The sequence below is a fragment of the Marmota monax genome, unplaced genomic scaffold (genome assembly GCF_021218885.2).
Source record: "Marmota monax isolate L192 unplaced genomic scaffold, Marmota_monax_Labrador192_F-V1.1 WCK01_AAM20220418_F8-fsc00149, whole genome shotgun sequence".
NCBI lineage: Eukaryota > Metazoa > Chordata > Mammalia > Rodentia > Sciuridae > Marmota > Marmota monax.
Genome location: NW_026693170.1, coordinates 232,091 through 258,567, shown reverse-complemented (window position 1 = coordinate 258,567; position 26,477 = coordinate 232,091). Strand labels below are relative to the sequence as shown.

At 53.9% G+C, this 26,477-nt stretch overlaps 1 protein-coding gene across 1 annotated transcript; it reads left to right on the top strand.

Moving 5' to 3' along the window:
* Positions 1-16,287: 16,287 nt before the first annotated feature.
* Selenow (selenoprotein W) lies at positions 16,288-21,211 on the top strand. The gene is made up of 6 exons (XM_046455475.2): positions 16,288-16,430; positions 17,711-17,735; positions 17,827-17,880; positions 18,052-18,126; positions 18,227-18,325; positions 20,847-21,211. Exons 1-5 carry the CDS (start codon positions 16,402-16,404, stop codon positions 18,305-18,307), a joined length of 264 nt encoding a protein of 87 aa, XP_046311431.1. The 5' UTR covers positions 16,288-16,401; the 3' UTR covers positions 18,308-18,325; positions 20,847-21,211.
* The last annotated feature ends 5,266 nt before the right edge of the window (positions 21,212-26,477 follow it).

Genomic DNA, 26,477 nt, shown 5'->3' with positions numbered 1-26,477 from the left:
ATTGAACTCGGGCACTTGACCACTGAGCCACATCCCCAACCCAATTTTTGTATTTATGGTCTCAGTTAGTTGCTTAGCGTCTTGCTCTTGCTGAGGCTGGCTTTGAACTCTCGATCCTCCTGTCTCAGCCTCCTGAGCTGCTGGGCCCTGCGCTGTTCTTGAGCAGGTAGATTAATGTAGTGAAGCGTCACTGCTGCTGGTTAAGGGGCTACAAGCATTTCCATTTCATAGGTGAAGAGATGGACACATCACAGCAGCTAAATTATGGAGCCAACCCAGGTAGCTATCGGTAGATGAGTGGATCAAGGGGATGTGGTGCGTGTACACAGTAGAGTATTGCTCAGCCATGAAGAATGAAACTGGCATTTGCCAGGACAGTGCCAAGTCAAGGGCCAGATGTCTTCTCACGTGGAGGCAAAGCAAACGGGTGGTCAGTGAGGTGGAGTGGGGAGGGAGGCAGGGTGGAGGACACATCCTGTGTGTGAGGCACTGATGAAAGGCATGCGGGGTGGAGGAGGGAGACCAGGGCGGTGGGCAGCAGGGCAGGTGTGATCACGTCCAGCCGGGTGTGGCCGGGTCCAGGTGACCCAGCTCTTGGGTGCAACTGCTGCTCTCCCTACAGAGCCAGCCAGACACCATGGTGCTCAGGAAAGGCGTGCTCAGTGGTCAGGCACCCTGGGTTTGATCCCTGTGCAGCCCCCCAAGAAAAATCCTAAAAATAGTTCCACAAAAGTGTCCTGCCTCCGAGTCTGGAGTCACTGGCTCACAGGCATGTGGCACCGTGCAACCCCTGCTCCTATTTTTGTGAGAGATGTTTAAACCCTGCATTCTGCAGGACAAACTACTCTGTTTTCTAAGTCACGGTCACAATGCGGCTGTCACCTGGCCTCTGCCTGCCACTGTCCTTCGAGTGCCTGCTGCTGCACTGCCTGGAGATTCTGCTCGCTGGAGTTTGATTTAGTCACCTGCACGTGACCTTTCAGTTTCCAGGAAGTGTCCCGAGCTCACTGTGCATGTGGGGGCCTCTCGGTGTCTGGACATGGCAGGGTGTCCTTGTCCTTTCTCACAACTGCCTGGAATCCCCTCCTGTGGGATGTGCACATGACTCACCTGTGCTGGGCCGTGTCACTGCTCCTTGTGATGCTGGGGTGAGCCTTGGTGTCCTGCCTTTTCTCTGTGCCGTAGGATGACCACCTGGAAGTGGACCTCTGGGCTGCTGTGTGTCGGCCACAGGTCGTTCAGTTTGGCTCAAGTGCTCTCCAGATAGGCTGGGCCGGAGTCCTCCTCTCCAACAGCACAGAGCCCATCTGTGTCCTGGCAGTTTTCCTACGGTGTGACTTTGCTGTGCCTGTTATCAATGAAGTTGAGTGTTTCTTCACGATCACTGGCCATCTGTATTTCCTCCTCTGTGCTGGTTCAGACCTTTTGACCATTTCCCTCCAGGGATGTTTGCATTTGTTTATTTGAAGTAACTCTTTATTTGTGGTGGATCTGAACAGTATCATACATATTATAAACATTCCTCCCAGGCTGCTTTTCCTCCTTTGTATATAGTGTCTTTTGTAAAGCAGAAGTGTTCAGTGTTTTCTGTTAGTCTTTCCCTGTTCTATTACGGTCTTTGAGAAGGTTTCTCCAGGACAAGATATTTATAAGAAAGAACAAGCAATTTATAAAAGAAATGGATGAGGTGAAAGAAGGCAGGGCTTCCCTCTTCCTCTACCACATGCCACAGAGTATCGTGACTTTAAGGGGCTATTTCTGCTGTTCCTCCCCCTCTCCCATTTTAAATAAAGAGGAATGTTCTATGAGGCCAGGGCTGTGGCTCAGTGGCAGAGCGTTTGCCTAGCACGTGTGAGGCACCGGGTTCCATCCTCAGCACCAGAGATAAATAAATAAATAAAGATATTGTGTCCATCTATACCTTAAAAAAAAGTATAAAAATTGTTTTACAGATAAGAAAACAGCTCTCTGTATTTGAGTGGGATGGGACAGGTGGCAGGGGTAGTGGGTGGAAGTGACAATGAAAGCCAAGGGTACTTGGTCAAGCCCTCGCCCAGCAGCACACAGAAGGAAGGGAGAGCCTCCAGGCCCTGCTGAGGGTGGATTGCGGCCTCTCACCTGGAAGTGCACATGGGAATGAGCCTCCGGGAAGGGGAGGGAGCCTCTGGCCAGAGGTGGTGTGGTGGGGGTGGCCACAGACACTCAAGGACGAGTTCTGCGGCCTGGACACGCAGTGTCCTCAGGAAGCCTTGCTGTATAACTGCCGGGGGAAATGCGTCTGTGGCAGAGGCGCACGTACGTGCACTTCACCCGTCTGGATTCTGCATCAACCCAAGAGCTGGGAGGACAGGCCGCTGTTGATGACCTTGGGACTGTAATGCCCCTGGGTCTGCAGCTTCCTTTGACACGCATCAGACAATGAGGTGGACGAACGGGTGGCCGGGCTGGACAGCTGCAGACAGGACAGGGAGCAAGTATTAACAAGGGAATCAGGAACCCAGTTGCTGGACACAGGGTGTTCTCAGGGAATTCTCTCAACTCTGCTATTTGAAAAATTTTCCTTGGATGCATCCCTAGAATCCCAGCTACTTATGACACAGTCTGAAATATCACAAGTTCAAGGCCAGTCGTGGCCACTTAGACTCTCAAAAAATAAAAAGGGCAGAGGGTGTGGCCCAGCGGTAGAGCGTCATGGGGATAATCCCCATTACCACCCAAACTTAAAATCCCCAGGAGTCATGGGGGGGGGGATCTTGGGATCTTCTGTAAGGCTGTGATGCAGCTAAGGCCTCTGGGCACTCACTTCCCAGTCCCATCCAAGGTCCTGCTCCTTTTGAATCTGTAACACGGTATGATCTCTCCTAAATAGAACCGTCTTGGGTCTTGGAAAACTTCAGGCACTGTCAAATCTGGATATGCCTGACCATCATATTAAAATGTTGGAAGGGGGCTGGGGTTGTGGCTCAGTGGCAGAGCACTTGCCTAGCACGTGTGAGGCCCTGGGTTCGGTCCTCAGCACCACATAAAAATAAATAAAATAAAAGCATTGTGTTCATCTACAACTAAAAATTTATATATATATTGGAAGGGCTCCAGGGTAATGGCTGAAGAAATCATACACCGCACTGCGCAATGGGCCTCACTTGGCTGTTAGGATGGAGCCCACCTGATGGCCGCATCAGATAGGAGGACTTTGCACTTGAGACCTGGGTCCTGACTTTGAATCCCAGCTGTGAGGCATGTGCAGGTTACTCAACCTCTCTGTGCCTCCACCTGCAGCATGCAGGTAATGGCAGTGCCTATTTTGCTGCGTTATGACAAAGGTGCAGTCAGGCTGTGCGTGGGAACACTTAGGACGGGGCTGGGCGCACTCACTTAAGCCCTGAGTGTTGGCTGTAATAACCACGGTTAGGGAAAGCATAAAGTCGTGGAAACTTGCCATCTGTGCCCGAGACGCCTCGCAAATGCTGTGACCTTTGACAGGCTGATTTCACCCCTGGGAAGTGTTGTAAGGAAACGCCAGGAACTCGGGAAGGCCTAAGGCAAAGCGGGGTGCGGAGAATGGAAGGAAATGGAGCCCCGGCCTGCGCAGGCGCCACCACTCGGGGAGGCCCCTGCGCCCAGCGGTCCAGGGGCCGGAAGCCCTGCAGTCGGCTTTGTGGGAACCAGTGGGCGGAGCCTTCCACCGTCCACACTGGCCTTCATCCAACAAGCCCCTGCCAAGTCCTGTGGGCGGGGTGTCCCAGGGTTCCACTCCTTATTTTTTCCAGAGTTTCCTTTTTTTTCTATAATGAACATCCCCGCCCCTGCCTCTTAACAAACGTTACTGGGGACTGAACCCAGGGGCGCCTAACCACTGAGCCACACCCCAGCCCTTTTTGAGGCTGGCGATCCTCCTGCTTCAGCCTCCTCGCCGAGATTACAGGCGCGCCACCAGACCAGGGAGGAGCAAACATTTTTTTTTTTTTCCTTTTAAATAGGAGCCCGGAGCCTGGCGATGAAGTTGGGGGCAGAGCTTGCCTAGCATGCACAAGGCCCTGGGCTCATCCCTTGCACGGCAAAAACCACCCACCAACAAAACCGCACGACAGGTTAACCGAGGGGGGACAACTCAGCTACTTGGGTTTGGGGCGGAGAAATTTGTGTTGCCTGTTGTCCAGATTAAGCCCAAGCCACCACTGGGCTTGTCAGTGATGTAAATGAACTCAGGGGACCCGGCAGGGAGACGGTCAGGTTGTGGGTTGGGTGGCTTTTGAGGCGGTGGAGAGGGTAGGGCAGTCCCCGCAGAGAGGAGCACCGGGCAGGAGGGGGCTCATCCTTAAGAAGTGCCCAGGGTCCACGGTGGAGACGCCCCCAGTGACCTGCTGAGAGCGGGCTGGTGGCGCCACCTGCGGTCCTGCGAGAGCATTAGCGCTAGCGAGCCCCACCCCGAAGGGCAGGAGCGGGGACCACCCAGCGCAGGGTCTCCCAAGTTAAGGAGGGTCGAGTTGTTGGAGGAAGTGGCCGCCAGGGGACGCCCGCGTCAGGAACCTGAAGGCCCTGGGGTTCCCACGAGAGAACAGGTCCCTTCAGGGGGTCTCTGGGTTCCTGGTGGGGGTGAGACCTCGCTCCTGTTTCCATCTGGTAAGGAACCCCCTCCCCTCTGGCCCCCACCAGGACTCAGCCCCGGGAGTGGAGGAGTGGGGGTGGGCAGGGTCTGGAGCTGGGAAGGGACGGGTGGGGTGGGGCCAGAAGTTGGTGGGACAATCTGTGTGTACAAGTCCTTGTCATTTTTCAGGCCTCAGCCCCAACAGCATCCCATCCTGTCCCTTTCCCCATTGCCAGACTGAGACCTCACCCAGAACCCCTGGGGGCTGGCAGGCATCAGTGAACTCTAGGGAAGAAATCTCAGGGTATCACATGTTCCAAAGCCAAGATGGTCTGGGGTTCCCCACAGGTTCCCGCCTTCCAGCCCTGTGAGTCTAGAGAAGCTATTGGGACCTGGAGGAAACAGCCAGGAGACGGTGGGACTTGATTCTCAACAAGCAAAACCACCTGAGCTTCTGGACCCCACTGTGCCTGAAGCCCTCCCTTGGACTTTTCAGACATGGGAAGCCACTGCTTAAGCCAATTACAACTCGGTTCCCGACACAACAGGAGGCTTGTCTAAGATTCGCCTGGATGCCCCCCCCTCCTCTCCTCTGCCTTCCCTAGTCTCTGTGCTGTCTGTCCCAGTGGGACCACATCTAGACCTACTCCTCCAGGAAGTCAGCCTGGACTGAGCCTTCTACCCACCCACCACCACGAGGTAGAATCTGAAGCTATTCTTGACTCCTAGCTTTTGAGGCAGGGGCCTGGTTTCAGGTCTGCTCTGTCTAATTCTCCTCTGCTAAAGGGGTAAAATGTGCATCTTGCATGGAGAAGGTGTGTCAAAGGTGCTACAGGGGCAGTGACCAGCCGGGAGGCCCCTGCAGAGGTCCTGGGATTTAATCCTGGACTCTTCGACAGCTGTGTGGCTTTGGGTAAGTCACTCAACTTCTCTGTGCCTTGAGAGATACTAAGTTTCTAGCATTAAATGAAGTAATGCATGTAAATGTTTGCAACACGGAAGTGTTGTGTGAGTGTTTAATATCAAAGAGGTTAAGAAGTGGGGGGCGGGGAGGACATCCAGGAAAGACCAGCATCATCTCTGGGCCAACTTACCTGGTTTCCAAGGTGATGAGAGGAATGGAATCTGGGATGGCCACATACTGTAACAGGTACAGGTCGGCTCCAATGTCACTTGGGAAAAAAAAAAACAAAAACACCTTCCTGCCTTTTCTATATGGAGAAAATGAAATAGCCGATTAGAGGAAGTTCTCTCCTTTTTGGGAGCGGGTGCTGGGGACTGAACTCAGGGGCACTCAGCCACTGAGCCCCAGCCCCAGCTCTGTTTTGTATTTTGTATAGACAGAGGCTCACTGAGTTGCTGAGCACCTCGCCGTTGCTGAGGCTGGCTGTGAACTCGTGATCCTCCTGCCTCAGTGTCCAGAGGATCTGGGGCTACAGGTGTGCGCCACGGGGATGGGCTGAGGTCCTTACAAAGCAAAACAAAACATTCCATGCTGGATGCAGTGGGCATGTCTGTCGTGACAGTGACCTGGAAGGCTGAGGCAGGAGGGTCACAAGTTTGAGGCTGGTCTGGGCAACTTAGCAGGCTCGCTGCCCTGGCCTGGGTCCCATTTCCAGCCCCACAGACAGAGGAGGGGGAGGATCCAGATCTTGAGGGGGGCTGGAGGGCACTGCGGTGACCAGAATCCAGGCCAGCCCCAGCCTCAGGTGGACAGAGTGCTCTGGGTCCCTGCCAGTCATGAAGCAGTGGGTCTGTCCTTGGGACTGCCAGTGCCTTGCAGCAGGTCACTGGAGCTTCTGGCGACCTCTGGCTCAGGTGCCTGTTCCAGGTGGCAGAGAACGGCAGAGGGGCTGCCAGGAGAGTGCTGAGCCTCAGTCCATCATCCGGAGCTCCAGACAGATGCAGCCACCAGGTAGCAGTGGCCACTGGTGTGCACTGAGAGCTGAACAGCAGGAGGGGCTCGGGAGGGTGAAAGAGAGGGAGAGGAGGTCGATTCACGGGACAGGGTGCCATCTCCAAGATCTTCCATCTGAGGAGAGCCTCAACTAGTTAAGCTGTGGCCTCCTCATCTACACACCCATTAACCCCTAAATCCACCCATGCATCCATCTACCCACCCATCAATCCATTCATCCTTCCATCCATCCGATCATTCATCTACCCATCCACCAATCCACCGACCCACCCAACCACCCATCCATCTATACATCCATCCATCCATCCAACCATCCATTCATCCACCATTTCACCCATACATCCACCCATCCACCCAACCATCCTTCCACCCACACACCCATCCATCCAACCATCCACCCATCCATCCACCCATGCACCCACCCATCCACACAACCATCCACCCACCCACCAATCCACTGACCCACCCATCCATCCACCCACCCACCAACCCACTGACCCACCCATCCATCCATCCACCCACCGACCCATCCACCTATTCACCCACACATCCATCCACCACCCATGCACCCACCCATCCACTCATCCACCCATCCTTCCCCCACCCACTCACCCGCCTACCCATCTACTCGCCCAAAAACCCACCTATCCATCCATCCACCCACCCATCCATCCACCCACCACCCACCCAACCATCCATCACCCATTTACCCATCCATCCACCCACACATCCGCCCACCCATCTATTGATCCACCCACCTATCCACCCGCCCACCCACCCACCCACAAAACCACCCACACATCCACCCACCCACAGACCCACGCATCCACCCCCCATCCATTCACCCACCCCGTCCACCCATCCACCCATCCAACCACACACCCATTCATCCACTCACCCTCCCACCAATCCACCCATCCACCCACACATCCACCCATCCATCCACTCACTCATCCACCCACACACCCACCTACCCATCCACCCATCCATCCACTCACTATCCACCATCCATCCATCCACCCGTCTACCTCTCCACCTACCCACCCATCCATCAACCCATCCTCCACTCATCCACCCACCCACCAATCCACCCTTCCACCCACCCTTCCACCCACCCATCCACCCACCCACCCATCATCCTACCCATCCATCTACCAAAACACCCACCCATCTACCCATCTATCCCCCATCCACCCAGCCACCCACCCACCTGTCCACCCATCCATCCCCCACCCACCCATCCAACCACCCATTCATCCACCCACCCACCTACCTATCCATCCACTCACCAACCACCCATCCATCCACCCATCCATCCACTCACCCATCTACCCTTCCACACACCCACCCACCCATCCTCCACCCATCCATCCACCCTTCCACCCACCCACCAACCTATACATCCACCCACCCACCCATCCACCTCTCACCCACTCTTCCACCCATGCACCCACCCATCCACCCATCTAGCCACCTACCTACCCATGCATTCACCCACCCACCCAACTACCAACCAACCCATCCACCCACCCACCCACCCATCTACCCATCCATCCCCTCATGCACCCACCCATCTACCCATCCATCCCCCATCCACCCACCCAACCACCCAACCATCTACCCATCCAGCCACCTACCTACCCATCCATTCACCCACCCACCCAACCACCTACTGACCCATCCACCCATTCACCCACCCAACCATCCATCCACCCACCCACCCACCTGCCCAACCATCCATCCACCCACCCACCCACCTGCCCAACCATCCATCCAACTACCCACCCACCTGCCCATCCATCCATCCACCCATGCATCCACCCACCCACCTATCAATCCCCCTATCCATCCACCCACCCACCTACTCATCCACCCATCCATCTACCCACCCATCCATCCATCCAACCATACATACATCCACCCATCTACCCATGCACACACCCAGCAACCCACCCACCCATCCATCCACCCATCCATCCACCCACCCTCCCACTCACCCATCCACTCATCCAACCATCCACCTGTCCACTCACCCATCCACCCACCCACCCTCCTACCTATCCACCCACCCATCCATCCACTCACCCATCCACCCATGCATCCCCCATCCACCTACCCACCCATCCACGCATCCTCCCACCTATCCTCCTACCCACCCAATCCATCAGCCTACCTGCCCTCCCACCCATCCTCCACCCATCCACCCAGGGGCAGGAAGATGAGAATTCTCTTGGTGGTAACAAGTGACTTAGTCTCTTTCCTGGTTCACAGGAGCTTCTGCCTGACGCGGTTGTTCCAAACGTGTGTGCACATGCGGAGGAATGGTTGTTGTTTTATAAGTTCTGGGTTTTGTGAAAATGGGTCTCAAAGGCAGCCTTTTAAAAAAAAATTAGTTGTAGATGAACAAAATACCTTTATTTTATGTATTTATCTTTATGTTGTGTTGAGGATCGAACCCAGGGCCTCCCACGTGCCAGGCAAGCGCTCTGCCGCCCCAGCGCAGCCCTCAACTGCAGCCATAGAGAAGCATCTCAACACTAGCTGTGTGGGCTGTGTGGGTGCCTGTGTGCATGTGTGTGTGTGTGTGTGTGTGTGTGTGTGTGTGGATAATGACACAGACAATCACGGAAAGTGAGGGAGGAGAAGGTCAGAGGAGAGGGGCCCACGGAGAAGCGACGTTGGAGCAAAGACCTGAAGGAAGGCGGAGGGAACCCTGAGTTACCTGAAGGAAGGGTCCCAGCCAAGGACCAGTAAATGCAAAAACTCAGAGACGTGCATCTCAGTGTGGATGCGAAGGAGGGAGGACAGAAGAAATCAAAGACACAGAAGACAGGAGACGAGGGGCAAGGAAATGTGCTTTTAATCTGAAGTTTTGCCTGTCTCCCCTGGCTTGTCCTTTTGGGAAATCTGTAGGGTTTTTTTTTTTTTTCAGTCCTGGGCTCTTTACCACTGAGCTACATCCACATCCCTTTTTCTTTTTCGAGACAGGGTCCTGCTAAGTTGCTGAGGCTGATCTCAAACTTGCTGTCCTCCTGCCTCAGCCTCCTGAGTTGCTGCATTACAGGTGGATGGCCCCATGCCCAGCTGTAAATCTGGAAATCTCAAGAGTTACCATAGATGCATCCACTTGTGAAAATTACCTTGCACACTGTTAATTAGCCCACTAATAAGTAGATTAAGCAAAGAGATACACAGAATATATTTTTTTTTAATTTAAAATCTAAGGAACTTTCCAGCATTGCCTATTCATCAGATAATGGAGATGGGTCACCCCAGGGGTCCCGAGGAAAACCAGACTGAGGTCATCCTGCTACCGTCCCATGTCCACACCCACCAAGTTTCCTTTAAAAGTGGAGCCAGGGGGCGGGTGCAGTGGTGCAAGCCTGTAAGCCCAGCAGCTCAGGAGGCTGAGACGGGAGGAACAAGAGTTCAAAGCCAGCCTCAGCAACAGCGACCACTAAGCAACTCAGTGAGCCCTGTCTCTAAATAAAATACAAAATGGGGGTGAGGATGTGGCTCAGTCTTTGGAGGGGGTACCCGGGATTGGACTCAGGGTCCAAAGAAAAAGTGGAGCCAGGGACCTCCAAACGCATCTCTCACTCTGAGATGGTCCCTCCAGCGTGCTCCTTGCTCTCCTAAATACAGTCCTGAGCCTCTACTGATGCTGCGGAAATTCTTTTCTGTCACGAAAGTCCAAGACCCCACTTGTCCTGAGTTGAGTTCCCTCCACGGAAATGATCCAGGAATTCCTTAGGATCGCCTTCCAGTGCCTCTTCTGTGGGTACCCTCAGAAACTGCTGGGAGTGGTGGCACACATCAGTAATCTCAGCAACTCGGGAGGCTGAGGCAGGAGGATCGCAAGTTCAAAGCCAGCCTCTGCAATTTAGGGAGGTCCTAAGCAATTTAGCGAGACCCTGTCTCAAAATAAAACACAGAAAAAAGCTGGGGGTGTGGCTCAGTGGTGAAGTGCCCCTGGATTAAATCCCCAGTTTAAAAAAAAAAAAAAAGACTTAGGGTCACTGAAAGCAAAAACCGAGAAGCTCTGTGCATGTCTTGTACTGCGTTGCCACTAAAAGTACTGATTTTATGCCAAATGATTCTTTTTTTTTTTTAATATTTATTTATTTTAGTTCTCGGCGGACACAACATCTTTGTTTGTATGTGGTGCTGAGGATCGAACCCGGGCCGCACACATGCCAGGCGAGCGCGCTACTGCTTGAGCCACATCCCCAGCCCCGCCAAATGATTCTTAACTCAATTTTTTTTATAGTGCTGGGGATCAGAACCCAGGGCCTTGTGCATGCAAAACAAGCACTCTACCAACTGAGCTAAATCCCCAGCTTAATTCAATATTGTAAATGAGGGGAAAAAAATCTGAGGGAATGTGTTTGCTATGTCCCCCACAGGAGCACGGAGCCCACTGCGGCTGAGCACAGGGAGGGGGATAGGTGGATCCCAGAGATGCTGCAGAGTCCTGCAGATCTCCGGGTGAGCAGCGGGCACCGGGCTTTCCTAAGCGAGCTCAGCCGTGGAGCTGGAGAGGCTGAGTGGGAACGGCTCCCAAGGGGGAGCAGGCTGTAGGAATTTGGAATTCTAAAGTTTTAAAATGGGAATTTGCCTTACATTCCAAACCTGTGAAAACTGTCCCTTTTTCTTTCCCTAATGGAAATACAAGTTTTATTTTATAAAATGAGTATTTCTATCCTTAAGGAACAATGTGGGTGATTTGTGTTTTATTTATTTTATTTTATTTTGTACAGGTTATTGAATCCAGCGGGAATTAACCAATGAGCCACATGCCCAGTCCTTTTAAATTTTTTTTTTTTTAAATTTTGAGACAGGGTCTCACTAAGTTGTTTAGGACCTCACTAAGTTGCTGAGGCTGGCCTTGAACTCTCAATCCTCCTTCCTCAGCCTTCTGAGCTCTTGGAATACAGGTGCATGCAACAGCTGTGTTTTATTAACTTTTTCTTCCTATTCTTCCCTCTCTGACCAGGGTGACCAGTTGTCCCCAAAACCATTTCCAAGTTAGGAAATTTTCTAGAAGGACTTATGGGAGCCAGTATGTAGTTGATTTACTTGGTGTCAGAAAAAGGCATGCACCAGATCTAAAGGAGAAAATGACCTAATGGGTGGCTCAGAGCAGCTTAGCTGCCCCAGTGAAAAGACAGCAATTTGTGTGTTGCATTTCTGCCCAGGGAAGCCCACCGGAGGCTCAGTACCCCAGGTTTTCATTGGCGGAGTCACCATGCACCTGTGTCTGGATGTTCCAGAGGAGAGCAGGTGTGTGCAGTTCTGAGCAGTCCAGGTACACTGACCTACCCTCATCTCACCTTTTTTTGCAGTTCTGGGGATTGAACCCAGGATCTCCCACATGCCAGGAAAGCACTCTGCAACTAAGCTATGTCCCCAGCCCAAGCCACTCTAATCATTAGGACATGGAGGGATGCATGTACCAGAGAATTTCCCAGAGGCAAGCAGATCAGAGTGGATCTTGCAAGCAGAGCTGTATAAGGACGGCAGCCCCAGACTTCTATGTGAACTCCTTCTTGCACTCCCCGCCCCCTCGCCCTATCCCACGTGCAGATGAATCTTCATCGCAAGGGATTATGTGGCAATGATTGCTGTAGACGAGGTAGAGAAATCAGATCTGGAGAGGAAATCAAGATCTAAAAGAACAGCCAGGGCCTTGGGGTGCAGCTCAGTGGTGGAGCACTTGCCCGGATGCTCCAGGCTGTGGGCTCAATCTGCAGCACCACAAAACAAACAAAAATTTCAGTTATTTGTTCATTTATTTTGAGACGGGATCTTGCCCAGTTTGGTCTCCAGCTCCTGAATTCAAGTCAGCCTCCTGCCTCAGCCTCCCATATTGCTGGGACCTTAGGCACAAAGCCCTGCCCTGGCCCATGGAACTCCTTTTGGTTCTGAACCCAGGGGTATTTTACCGCTGAGCTCCATCCCTAGCCCTTTTTAATTTTTATTTTGAGGCAGGCTCTTGCTAAATTGCTGAGGGTCTCCCTACATTTCCCAGGCTGGCCTTCAACTTGAGATTCTCCTGCCTCAGCCTCTGGAGTCACTGGGATTACAGAGGATGGGCCACTTACTTATAAAATTTATTTTCGATAAACTTAGAGACCTAGGAGGTAGGAACCACAGGCTACCATGCATCTCTAAGTGGGGGACCGAGTGCATGGTGTCATTGAGTGACAGCGTCTCTATTGAGCATGTCCGTGTGGTGTTTGTGGGTCTGTGTTGTGCTGTGGTGTTTGAGATCCATGTGAAAGCCTGGGAGTGCGGCTGGGTGAGTGTGTGTGTGTGTGTGTGTGTGTGTGTGTGTGTGCGCCCGCGCCTCCAAGTGCAGCAATGTGTGTCTTGTCCCTGGATGAATGACAGCACACCCTATCATGTTACTGAGCAGCTGTGTCTCTGCAGGCTGGTGGCATTTTGAGTTGCTGTGTGTCATGGGCGTTAGCGATGGAGTCTGTGCAGCATGGTGCTTGGTACCTGACTGTGGGTCCCAGGGGCTGGCTGTCTGGGTGGCCTTTGTGTTCCTGGGTGGAACATGTGTATCGTGTGTTGGGCGCTGGGTACTGTCACCCATCCCACCCTGCAGCAGGCTGGCGGTGGCTGCGCCTGTGGATGTGTCGTGACGTGGCTGGACACTGACTGGCTGTCGTGGTGACCTGTGGCTGAATAAAGACGGGTGCTGATGTGACTGTGTCTCAGTTGGGCTGGGTTTGGGCGAATGTGCAGTTGTGCAGTCGGGGGAAGGGGTGCTGGTGTCCCCCTGGGGGCTGTGTGTGTGAGACACACAGGGGCACGGATGAGTGCCAGCCTGCCGCCACTGATTTCTCTGGCCTCTCCAGCGGGGCAACAAGGACCCCTTTGTTCTCAATGACAGAAGAGGAATGTCCCTCCTCTCGTGAAGTCCCGGCAGTGCTCTGCCACTGAGCCGTGCCCAGGGACTGCTTGGCCCCGCCATCACTGGTATGCACTATAGAGCCCCAGAGAGATCACCTGGGGCCCTCTGAACAGTGCTGTTATGGGTTGAACCGCGTCCTGCGCAAAATTCCTATGTGACAATCCTAACCCCGTAACCTCTGAACGTGACCTTATTTGAAAACAGGGTCATTAGGGATGTCATTAGTTAAGGTGAGGTCACATTGGAATACAGCGGGTCCCTGCTCCAACATGGTTGTTATAAACCAGGGCACATGGACACCGACACCCGCAGACATGGCCTGTGAACACGAGGTGAGACCGGGTGGGGTCTCTGCAACCACGGAGTCCGCCAGAGATCCAGCGACCCACCAGAAACCAGGCCAGATTCTCCCTCAGGGTCCTTGGAAGGAACCAGTCCTGATCTTGATCTCAGACTTCTGGCTTCCGGAAACGTAAGACAATTACAGCCAGTTGGTTTGTCCTTGGTGAGAACCGCCCAGAAGGCACAGGACTTTCTCTACATGTTGGAGGATGAGCAGGAGGCAGAGGGCAGGAACAGAATGTGCAAAGGCCCAGAGGCAGGGCTGTGGGTGAGGTCCTTGATGAAACCTCAGTAGAGCTGGGTTTGGGCAGTATTGGAGGGGCCAGAGAGGCACCCTGGGACCAGGGAGAAGTAGGTCATGCTATGGTTTGGGTCGTTGTTCTGAGGGCACTGGCTCTATTTATGAGGCACTCACACTTCACGCTGACCCTTGCTAATTGCTGCTCCTACGCTTGCTCCTTAAATCTGATGCCAGAGATGGGAACTTCTGACCCAGTGAGCACCGAAATGAAATTGGGCCAGAGAGCAGGAGCACACAGGTAAAGCTTTAATTGGGTGGTTTAGCCTCAAGGAGAGGGGACACAGCAGTGACAGAATTAGGCTAGGTCCCCAAACAAAGCAAGAAGCTATTTTTTACTTATGTGTAAGGTTATAGGAGGTGGGTTAGGGATTGGGATGTTTTTTATTCTGGAAATTAAACCCAGGGCCACTTAATCACTGAGCCACATCCCCAGCCATTTAAAAACATTTTTTACTTAGAGACAGGGTCTCTCTAAGTTGCTGAGTCTCGCTTTAAATTCTCCATCCTCCTACCTTGGCTGTCCTAGATGCTGGGATTACAGGCCACGGTGCCCAGTGTGTTTAGAAATTTTAATGGAGTTTAGATCTTTAAAAAAATTTTTTTTTTCCTGTGTGAGCACTTTGAGAGATGGTCAGTGTCAGTTTAAAGCCCAACTTTACATCTGTCCTGTTGATGCTGTATCCCTTTTAATCCTGTTTGCCCCGCAATAAGGTCACTGCAGCTGTTAAGAGAATACATGGGTATGGCTTTGCACACCTGTAATCTCAGCGACTGGGGGGGTCTGAGGCTGAAGGATCACCAGTTCAAGGCCAGCCTGGTAACATAGCCAGACCCTGTCTCAAAATAAAAAGGGCTGAGGAAGTAGCTCAGGGGTAGGGGGTTGGGTTTGTCTTGAGTCCTTTGCCCTGATCCCCCAACAATTTCCTTCTCTTATCTAGTTTATCTTTGAAAATGGTAAGGCAAAGATATCTTGGCTAAACGAGGCATCTGGTTTGGTTGGGTTTTGTACAGGGGTATGTGTGTGTTTGAAACAGAGGCCTGTGCCTGCCACTTGCTAGGCAAGTGCTCTACCACTGAGCCACATCCTCCACTCCTTTTATTTTTTTTAGTACCCATGGGGGCGCTCAACCACGGAGCCACACCCTCAGCCTTTTTTCTGTTAGAGACAGGGTCTCGCTGAGTTGCTAACTGCCTCCTAAATTGCTGAGGTGGGCTTTGAACTCCTGCCTAGGCCTCCCAAGTCACTGGGATTACAGTCGTGCGCCACCACGCCTGGCTTTATGTTTACTTTAGAGACAGGGTCTCCTTAAGTTGCTGAGGCTGCCTTTGAACTTGGGTTCTTCATCCTCAGCCTCTGGAGCCGGTGATTACAGGCGTGCGCCACCATACCTGGCTTTTTTTCTTTCTTTTCTTTTGAGTGCCTGTGGAGGTACCTGTCTCAAATCCTTCCAAAATAACACAGCCAGCGAGGAAGATGGAGGGGGACGTGAACTTTGCCAGGAGAGGTCAAGCGAGGACCCGGGAGGTAGAAGGTGAAGCTGGTACCTCCTCATCCACGTGTAGTCGGGAGCCAGAGCAGCAGGGGGCACCCAGCGAGGCGGTGAAACGAGAGACCATCGCCCGCAGACGATCACGCCCACCTCGCAGAGGGGGGCACCGAGGCTTAGAGAGAGGAAGGGGTCTTAAGCCCTCAACTCTGCAGCCTGCTTCCATGACCTGCCGTGGATCCCTTCGCGGGGAGCCGGGATGAAGGCGCAGAGAGGAGGGCTACAAGGTTATGAGGCGCCTCAGGGCCGGCGGCTGGGTTTGGAACGCTCGCCGGACCCCGCAGCCTCCCCTTCGCCGTCCCACTGCCTACCCGAACCTTTCGGGGCTCCGTTGCCTCTTGGGGTAGGAGAGGTCCCAACCCCTCCCCGCGCTTCGGCTCCCCCGCCCCCTTCCAGCCACGCGGTAGCGTGACCGTCAACGCAGCCAATTCCCTGCCACCGCCCCGCCGGGCTGTACCGTGCTGGCTGGAATGGCGGGGGGGGGGGAGAAGGAAGGGAATGCGTGCAGGGCTTGTCCCAGGCACTCCCTCCATCCAGACACCGACTAGCCCGACAAGGGGACAGTAAGAAGGCTGCCGCGGGGGTGTCGGGTCGCGGGCCGCGGGGCTCTGTGGCCGCTTCGGCGCCGCGGTGACCCCGCATCCCCCCGCTCCCTGCATTGGTTCGCGCCGCGGAGCGCGAAGAACCAGCCGTGTGCGCGGTGCCCGAGACACAGCGGTAGCGAGTCCGCGGAGCACGGTTGGGTCGGAGGGTCCGCTGTGCGGCGGCTGCTGCGTCGCGATCATGGCTCTCAAAGTCCGAGTCGTTTACTGGTAAGCGCGGAGGCCAGGGGCCTCTCCCTACCGCGATTTCCGTGCGCTCGGAGCCGGGATGGGGCGTCGGGGGCTGGATCTCAGGCACCCGGGAGGAGAAAAGCGGCTGGGTGGGGCCAGGAGGGGTGAGGGCCGCGGGGAGTTGAACCCCCGTTTGGGACGAGCGGGACGTCTCGGGTTGTGAAGGGTCCAGCGGAGACATGTGTGTGGCCGCTGCAGACGCCGAGGGGCTTGGCCGCGGGTCGGGTGGATCTGTGCACTCCTGGGACCGACCCCTCGGCTATGCTCCCATTGCCCCCCCCCCCCGCCCGCGAACAGCCCCTGGGTCAGGACGGCCTCCTGAACCTTCCTGGGTTTAGAAAAGACGCAAATGACAACCTTCGCCCGGTGCCCGTGGGTGCCCGTGATGCCAACCCCACTCTTCTCGGGCCACAGTTCCCCCCTCGGTAGTGAGAAGAGGGCGAACTTAGTAGCTCCTGCCCAGGGAGCGCTGCACGCCAGCCCCGACTGCCTTTGAACATATTTCCTCTGCTCAGAGGATCTCCCTGGCACCTCATTCTATGCTAGCATGCAGTAGGTGCTTAATAAATACCAGTTCAATGAATTTACTGTCCCCTGAGCCTTTTGAGGGAGGGGAATTCTAGCTTCATTTTACGGGGCAGGGAGAGGGGAATGCAGTAGGTCGAGGTCCTGGGTCAGAAGGGGGCCACTCCAACCTGGGTGGCTGGCCCAATTGTCTGGGACACGCACCCGGGATCCAGTGGGTCTCAATTTTGGGAATGCCATGGCCTGTTAGAAGCACAGCTCGCTTGACATTTTGAGCTCCCAGGAGGCCTGTGCACCAGATTCCAGCGGGAAATGGCATCTTGGGTGTTGAAGGTGTTCAGGTTCCAGGAGCTACAGGGCTTCCTTCAGTGTTCTAGGCGTGGGCCCAGCCGAGATTGCATGTTGTTTATGCGGCTCTTGTTCTAACCCAGTGCCCTCCGTTTTCTTCCCTGTTGCCTTCCCCGCCTCATGTGGCCACATAATTGTGATCTGGTCACCCCGAGGCGGCCTCCCTCTCCCCCTTTGCCCGGCTTGGCTCTTTTCTCTGCTGTTTCTATTACACTCTGGTGTCCGTGTGTCTTTCTTCCCTTCTCTGCCTCTTCTGCTTGGTCATTTCTGCCCATCTTATTCTCTTCTCTTCCTGGTCCCCTTTGTCCTGCCATTACTGCCTGGCTTTCCCTGTGTCCCCACCTGTCTGCCTGTCCTGGAACTCCTCACTTGGACTCACCTACCAGTGGCGCTTGAGGCTACAAGCCTAAGGTAAGCCGGGTGCCCTCAGGAGCACCCTGAGTCGGGGGAGTGCATCTGGGGGGCTGGCTGGGCACTGCTCTGATCTCCTCCCCCTTTTCAGTATCTCCAGCTCAAGAAGAAGCTAGAAGATGAGTTCCCCGGATGCCTGGACATTGTGAGTCTCGGGGATGTGGACGTGGAGCCAGTCGGGCCCCTCGTCTGTCTGAGGGTCTGGTGGTGGTGGAGGTGGCTTAGCCCCACAGCCTTTACCCTCACCCCACACTTCCTGGGAAGGGGAAGCGTTTCCAAGAGGGCATCCCAGCGCCAATCTGTCCTCCCTGCTTAGTGCGGCGAGGGGACTCCCCAGGTCACCGGGTTCTTTGAAGTGATGGTAGCCGGGAAGCTGGTTCACTCCAAGAAGGTATATCTCTGTGTGTGTCTTGTTTGGGGGTCAAGTAGGACTGGGGCGGAGGCTGGTGTGTGGGTCCCAGCTCGACCCTTTCTCTCTTTCCCCTCCCCAGAGAGGTGATGGCTATGTGGACACGGAGAGCAAGTTTCTGAAGCTGGTGGCTGCCATCAAAGCCGCCTTGGCTCAGGGCTAGAGTGCCCTGAAGGCAGAGGTGAGGGGCCCAGGCAGGCGCTGACCTGGGACCAGTCTGGGAGATGGGGGCATCCAGGTGTCCCCGGGGCAGGAGGAGTGGAAACAAGGTCTGGGTGGTGCAGGATGACTCCTGAGCTGGCAGTAAGCTGAGGGCTGCCCTCAGCAGCTCTCCTGGCTTTGGAATAGAAGGTACTAAAGAGACACTCTGGATTTTGTCCCTTTGCCAGGAAACAGTGACTATCTGTGACTGTCAGCCCAGGTTACAGGCACATTTGGAAACACAGCTCCTGTGCTCAGTATTTTCAACCTGATCACCAGTTATCAGACACTGAACTTGAGACTTTTCCAGAGTGGGCCCACAAACACTTTAAGAAACTAACTGACAAAGAATGTTCAAGAAACTGACACTAACTCTAGAACTGATCACCTGCCCCAGAAGGGACTCCCTTCTTCCCCAGAGCAATGTAGAATCAAATTCAGAACCAGCTGTCAGCATACCCTGAACCCAGGCACCCCTTCCCACACCTGCACGGAACTGTGCAGACCAGCTCCCAAACTGCAGAACTGATATCTAGTTCCCTATGTCCTCTGAGCCAGGTAGTTCCTTCCAGCCCAGCGCGTTCTAGAACACATAGCCATTTCCATAACCCTCTGGAACATGGACTGCTTTCCAGAGCCCTCTTGAGTTTGGTTTCAGTTTCCTCAAGTACATTCCAGATGAGTTCCAAACCCCTTCTCATCTAGGACTGGGCACTACTCACCCGCGCAGACCAGGGCTAAGTTCTGGTTTTGGGGACAGTCCTTCCTTGACCCGCCTATACTAGAGATTGAGCTCAGGGCTGCTTTACCACAGAGCTTCAGCCTCAGCCTTTGATTTCAAGACAGGGTCTGGCCAAGTTGCCAAGCCTGGCCTTGAACCTGCGATCCTTCCCCCAAGTCACAGGGATTGCGGGTGTGCACCACCTTCCTGCTCCAGAGCAGTGAGGCCACTCTGAATTTGGACATGCAGATCTAAAGTAGTGACTACAGAAGGACAGTGGCATCCTCCCTCCTGTGTGGGTCTGACATGAAGCACCCCCACCCCCAAATTGGAAACGAATTTCTTGGTTCCACAGTGGCTGAGGGACGGTGGGTGGTGCCACGCAGTGGGATTTGACTTGAACTCTGTGGAGTGAGCAGCTCTGTCTAAACCCCCCTCCAGTCAGTACTGGCAGAGGCTCCCTTGGATTCCAGGGGGTGAGTCAATAGATGACGTCATCTCCCATAAAGGAAAGTGGGTTTGCATAAGGAAGAAATGGGGGGGAGACAAGTCTGTGAAGAGTGACTGTTTTTGTTTGTTTTGGTGCTTGGGGGTGGAACCCAGGGCCTGCCACCTGCTGAGCACATGCCCTGCCCCAGGGCCACTGCCTGCCCCTGTTTGGTAGTGCTGTGGCTCTAGTTTTCAGGACCCTTGGAAGGATTCAGAAGAACTCCAGCAGCTGTTCTGCATGGTTCCAGGTTACCTAGGGAGGGGCAGAGGGTAGGGGTCACCAGGCAGGAGCTTGTGCCCTGTCCCCCAGACAGATGCAGGCTGATTGTGCCAGCTGCCATGTTGACGAGAGGGGTGAAAACACTCCCCAGTTCTTGCGCTGGAGGGGCTCGCTGGCACCATCGCGTCCCAGCTTTTTACTGGGGACTGGGCATACACAGGGCTGGCCTTGTCTCCAGGCCCTCCAGAATTTAAGCTGAGGCCACACTCCCAGAGCCCGCGACAGCAGCAGTGTTAGCACAGGTGGCTGTGGTTGAGGCAGAGTGAACCAGGGTGCCAGGCAGGCCATCCCGAGGACTTCGGTACTTCCTCCCAGGAGCCAGGCTCTTGGGGCAAGGTGGTTCCTGCTGCACGTGGTGTGGCCGTCAGCTGGTGAAGAGCAGTAAAGTCTGTCAGGGTGGCACTGGCCTGTGATCCCAGCGAGACTGAGGCAAGAGGGTTGCATGTTCGAGGCCCGCCTCAGCAACTTGGCAAGATCTTGTTTGAAAATAAAAAATGAGAAAAAGAAGGGCAGGGGGTGCGGGGATAGGAGTTGGCTCAGTGGTAGAGTGCCCCTGGGTACAATCCCCAGGACCAAAGCAAAACTCCCCCTGAATCTGTGTGTTAACCAGGTGGTGCACACCCGCAATCCCAGCAATTCAGGAGGCTGAGGCAGGAGAACCACAAGTTCGAGGCCAGCCTCAGCAATGTGGCAAGACCCCTGTCTCAAAGACTAAAAGGGGCTGGGGATGTGGCTCAGTGGTAAAGCACTCCTGGGTCCATTTCCCAGTATCAAGAAACAACCCCACGTGTGAGTTGCGGTGGGCTCTGGAGACGGGGTTTGGCTCTGGGCCACCAGGCTTTCTGTAGGCTAGCAGGTGGCTGCCCATCACCTCTCTGCAGGCTCAGTGAGAGCTGGCCCTCAGCGGGTCCCTCCCTGTGCACCCTGTTTCCCTGGGCCTGCAGCTCTGTGTACCCTTGTCACACTGACCTGGGCCCAACCTGCTCCCCCCTCCCCCTCTTCTCTCCACAGTCCAGGGACCTTGGCCCAGGCCCGCTCAGCAGATGCTCCATGACAGGAAGGACTGAAATGTCTCCGGGACGCCTGGTCTTTTCTCGATGTCCTTGCAGCCTCTGGGTCGGGGCTGAGTCGACGCCCCTGGTCTTTGCCTCTGCGTGGGGTGAGGTGTTTCCTCCAGAAGCCACGCCCACACAGGTGGTCTCAAGCCTGTCATGGGGTCACCAAGAGAGCCCACACTTCCCTGCCCCCGCATTGCCCTGCACCCCGCACCTCCCCTCTGTTCCTGGAGGAGGCCTGTCCCTCGCCTTCCTCAAGGGAAGCTGGGGGGCCGGGTGGGTGCAGCCGTTCCCAGGCCAATAAACAGTGGGTGAATCCAACAGCAGAGCCTCATCTGTCCTCGCGTCCTGTCTTTCCCCTGGAGCCCCTCCAGTCTCCTGTCGCATTGCTGATGACAGGTAGGCACTTTAGGAGAGGACAGGTCAACATGATGCTAACGGAAAGCACACTCCTGCTCCAGGATCCTTTGTTCCATAGGAATCTGTCTGGCTCCGAATTCTTCTTTTTTGGTAGCAGACCTTGAACCAGTGGGCACTTGACTACGGAAATTGAGACAAGGGTGTCCCTGAGATGCTTAGGGCCTTCTAAGGTGCTGAGGCTGCCTCGGCCTCCTGTGTCTTCTGTGTGTGGCTTGCTGGGGCTGCTGTCACAATACCACCGACGGGGACTAAAGTAGCAGAAATGCCTTGTCTCACTTGGAGGAGGCTGCAGGCCTCTGCTGGGTTGGCAGAGGCCACCGGGCTGTGTCCTCACATGACCTTTCCTCTGCTCACTGTTGGCGTCTGTCCACTTGTAAGGAAACCTGTCGTGATGGGGGCCCCTTTATCCCCACCTTGAAAACCTTATGACCTCTAAGACTTTCCAGCCGGGCACCTCGGCTTCAGGAGGCTGAGGCAGGAGGATTGCCTCAGCAATTTAGCAAGGCCCTAAGCAACTTGGGGAGACCCTGTCTTGAAATAAAGGGCTGGGATGTGGCTCAGTGGTTGAGCACCCCTGGGCTCAATCCCTGTTACCAGAAATAAATGAATGAAGAAACTCTCCCAAGAAAATCTCCATGCTGAGGTGCTGGGCTTCAGCAGAGGCCATATTCAGGGGCCCAGTGGGGCCCACTGCGAGCGCCTCTCCCCTGAGACCAGTGGGTCGTGGTTCGTCCTCCAGCTGCAGGTGGCAGAGCTGGTGCAGAGACTTCTGGGTTGAAGGTCGGGAAGGGCCCTCTGGTCAGTTCCTCCAGGGACCTGCAGCTCTGTTGGTGACCAGTGGCAGGCATGAGACCACCTGTCAAGCCATGCACAGCCCTGACCAGGCTGCTCCCCAGGTGGCAGGAGGTGCCAGCCAGGCTGACTGTGGAGGTGGCGCTGTGGGCCCCGTGTTCCCCAGGCCTCCTCTTTGTGCTCTTTCCCCTTGTCACCTGGGACACCAGGCTGGGGGCCTGTTGTGCCTCCTTGCCTCTCGACCTTGCATTTGACCTTGTTACTAGGTTTGCCCAAGGGAACCAGGAGGAAAGAGCCCTGAGCCTGATCCCAGTCCTCAGAGGTCTCCTGTACACCTGCTGCCCTGAGGGGGTCTCTCTGGCACTTGGCTGCTGGTCCCAGACGAGGGTGCCAGAGCGGAGCAGAGCTGCCCCCCAGCCCGTGAGCATGTGAACAGTTCAACCTGGCCAGGAACGTCCTAGATCAGGCCACCACCATGGTGGCACGCATCTGTACTCTCCTCCCAGCCACTCCAGAGGCTGGGGCAGGAGGATTGTAAGTTTGAGGTCAGCCTGGGCAATTCCTTGAGACCCTGTTTAAAAAAGAAAGAAAAGGATGTGGATGTAGCTTGTGGTAAGGCACCCCTGGGTGAAGTCCCCAGTATCCCTCACAGAGGGGGCATTTTGGCGTGTGCTGGGGCACTTGGGAGGCTGAGGTAGGAGGATCACTGGAGCCCACAGGTTCAAGACCAGCCTAGGCAGCAGAATGGGATTTTGTAAATAAAAAATAAATACACAGCTTTACTGAGATGTGACACACTGACACCCCGGTTTGAAGTGCAGGGCCTTGTTTGGTCAGGCAGAAGGTGAGGAGCATCCCCCAGCCACTAGAGAACCTGCAGGTGGTCAACACACCAGGCCAAAAGCAGCTCAGCAGGACACAGATAGCCAATCCCAATACCCCACCCCCAAAGAGAAAAAGAAAGTGGTAATAATGGCTGCACACCTCCTTTGGGTATTAAAGTGCTCATTTTCCAGACAGCAGACGGTCCAGCTAAGCAGCACCAACATTAGTATCTATATTCTGATTAACCAGGGCCCATTTATTGAACAAGGTGATGTTGAGAGCCACAGCCAAAGGGGCCCCAGCAAACTTCCAGCTGCCAGCTGATGATTGGCTCACAGCGGCCCCAGCAAACATCTAGCTGCCACGTGATTGGCTCCTCTGCGGTGATGCTCATTGGGTTGTTTCCCCGCCCTTTCAGATCACGGAGCTGCTCATTGGGGGACGTTTTTTGGCTCCGCCCATGCGACCCAGCCAATTGGCCTCAAGAGCAGGAGGAGGGGGCGGAGGTTGAGAGGCTTGTGGGAAGCTGGTGCTGGCAGTTGGGCTCTGAAGGTTTTCCTGAAGAGCTGTGTGGTTTGGCGTGTGTGTGTGTGTGTGTGTGTGTGTGTGTGTGTTTTCTAAAAATAAAGTTCGTTTCTTTTGACAAGTGGCTCCTGAATTGTGCCCAGCCAGACTGCGGCAAGGTGAGGAACTGGGTGAAGCGGGATCATGGTGGACAGCAATCTGGAGTTCATCATTTTATTTTTGGCACTAGGGACTGAACCCAGGGGTGCTTAACCACTGAGCCACATCTCCAGCCCTTTTGACTTTATTTACAGTATTTTTAAAAGTTCTTTTCCTTTTTATTTATTCATTCATTTAAGTACCCAGGATTGAACTCAGGGGCATTCAGCCACTGAGCCACATCTACAGACCTTTTTATTTTTTATTTAAAAGAGACAGGGTCTCACTGAGTTGTTAGCACCTCACCATTGCTGAGACTGGCTTTGAACTCCCGATCCTCTTGCCTCAGCTTCCCAAGCTGCAGGGATTCCAGGCGTGCTCCACTCAGTTTGGCTTCCTTTTTATTTTGAGGCAGAGTCACACTCAGTTGCTGAGGCTGGCCTCAAACTTGTGATCCTCCTGCCTCAGCCTCCCATGTCTAAGTGTTGTCAAAGTTTGAGCTGCTTCTTCCTTAGGAGTGTGCAGTCTGTGGGCCAGGCTGTCCAGCTCGATTGAGCTTAGAATGCCCAAACCAGCTCCTGCTACACTAAACAGTGTCACACCAAGCTCTTTCCCTCTGATGACATCATTTTAAAATGAGAAAAGTCAAATTAACATTCAATAGATGTTTTTGATGATTTTGATTTACACTTATACAAGATTTTACAACTCTTCACTATGTGGGGAGGTTCGATGTCAGGTTGGGTTTGTAATATTTTAACGTGATCCCCCACTAAGCTTGGTTATTAATGTGGGTTGCATTAACACAGAATAATTTTTCAGAGATATTAAATATGTTATTGAAGTGATATCCTTGATTAGCATGATTTTTCTTTTTAAAGTAAATATTTGTTTCAAGGGAGCACTGTTAGGGAGCGGGTGTAGACATTGTATCTGCAACAAGACAGACATATTCGGTGCTGTGGAGCACACTTGTAATCCCAGTGACTGGAGGTTGAGGCGGGAGGATGGAAGTTCAAGGCCAGCCTCAGCAGCTTAGTGAGAGCCTTAGTAACTTAGCACGACCTTGTCTCCAAATAAAAAATAAGAAGAGCGGGGAGTGGAGCTCTGGCGCTGGGTTCAATCATCAGTATCTAAATAAATAAATAAATAGAAAATAAAAAGGGCTGGGGTTGGAGCTCGGAGCAAAGTGCCTCTGGATTCAAAGATCTTGATACAAAAAAAAAAAAAAAAAGAAAAGAAAAAATTCCCCCTCTTTGCTTAGGACATTGGGAAAAGAGATTTCCAGAACTCTACACATCTTCCTTCCTTATTGCTTGCACCTCTCCTATAACCACCAACCCTCCTTTGTTTACCCTGAATTGCAGCTTTCACACCAGAGCGCCTGGTGGTCTGGTGGCAGGAGTGGGCGCTCTCAGTGGTGCAGACTGGCTTCCTCTCCACATGAAAGAGAAAAGAAAAGGAAAATGGAGGCCGACCTCAGTGGACCAGCCATGGGGGCCTCCAGGGCCTCCTGGGTTTCCCAGGGCTTCAGCAGAGCCAGGTCTTGGGAGGAGTTTTGGGGGCGGGGCAGGGGGCAGGTGGGGGAACAGGAAGGGAAGTTCCCTCTGGGGCCTGGTGTCCATATCCTGCAGCGGGTTCTTTGATTTTGGGTTTTTTTTGTTTTTATTTTTTGGGATTGAACTCAGGGGCACTCCAGCACTGACCACACCCCAGCCCTATTTTGAATTTTCTTTAGAGACAGGGTCTCACTGAGTTGCTTAGTGCCTCGTTTTGCTGAGGCTGGCTGTGAACTCGCGATCTTCCTGCCTCAGCCTCCCCAGCCAGTGGGATTACAGTTGTGGGACACCGCACCCTGCCAGATGGTTCTTTTTTTTTTTTTAATATTTATTTTTTGTTTGAGGTGGGCACAATATCTTTCTTTTACATTTACGTGGTGCTGAGGATCCAACCCAGTGCCTCGCACCTGCTAGGCGAGCACTCTACCACTGAGCCACTTCCCCAGCCCCAGATGGTTCCTCTTCAGAACCTGAAACCAACCTGGACAACTCTCTGCGAGCTGGGGGTGGCTCACTGGACCTTGGAGGCGCAGAAGCTCCAGGCTCTGGGTTCGACCCCCAGGGCCCCCAAAACCACATAAAACAAAACAGGCAGGGAACACTCTGCCTCTGCCCCTGGCGCCCCCACTTCCTACTCCTGGGCCTCCCCGGGGTGATTCTGGGCCTTTCCCTGCTGTCTCCGAGACCACGGGCACTTGGTTTTCCCCAAGCTGTCTTCTTCCCTCCCCACAACACCCTTTTCAGATCTCATTGTCTCTGCTGCCAGAGTATATGCTGCAAGAGACAAGAATGGCCACAAGGGGGCAGCAGGGGCCTTCCTCCCGCACACTCTTTAAAAACTTCTATAATCTCTGCAAGAAAGGAAAGAAAGAGAAAGAGAGATAGAGAGAGAGAGAGAGAGAGAGAGAGAGAGAGAGAGAGAGAGAGAGAGAGAGAGAGAGGAGAGAGAGAGAAGAAAGAAAGGAGGGAGGGAGGGAAGAAAGAAGTTTTTCTTATTTTGCAAAACTGGGATACAACCCAGGGCTTTATGTATGCCAGGCGAATACTCTACCACTGAGTCACATCCCCAAGCCTTCAAATAATTTTATTTTATTATTTTTTGGAGACAGGCTGGAACTTGCAATCTACCTGCCCCTGTCTCCAGGGCTGCTGGGGGCACAGGTGCGCACCACCGCTCAGGCGACTTATTTATTGAGTTGTTAATGGGCCTTTATGGAACTTAGTTACTCACGTGTGGTGCTGAGGATCCCACTTGTCTAGCATGCTAGACTCCAGCCCCAACTTTTGTTTTTAAAGCATATGTGCACTACCCAGCGAGGTGGCTGGCC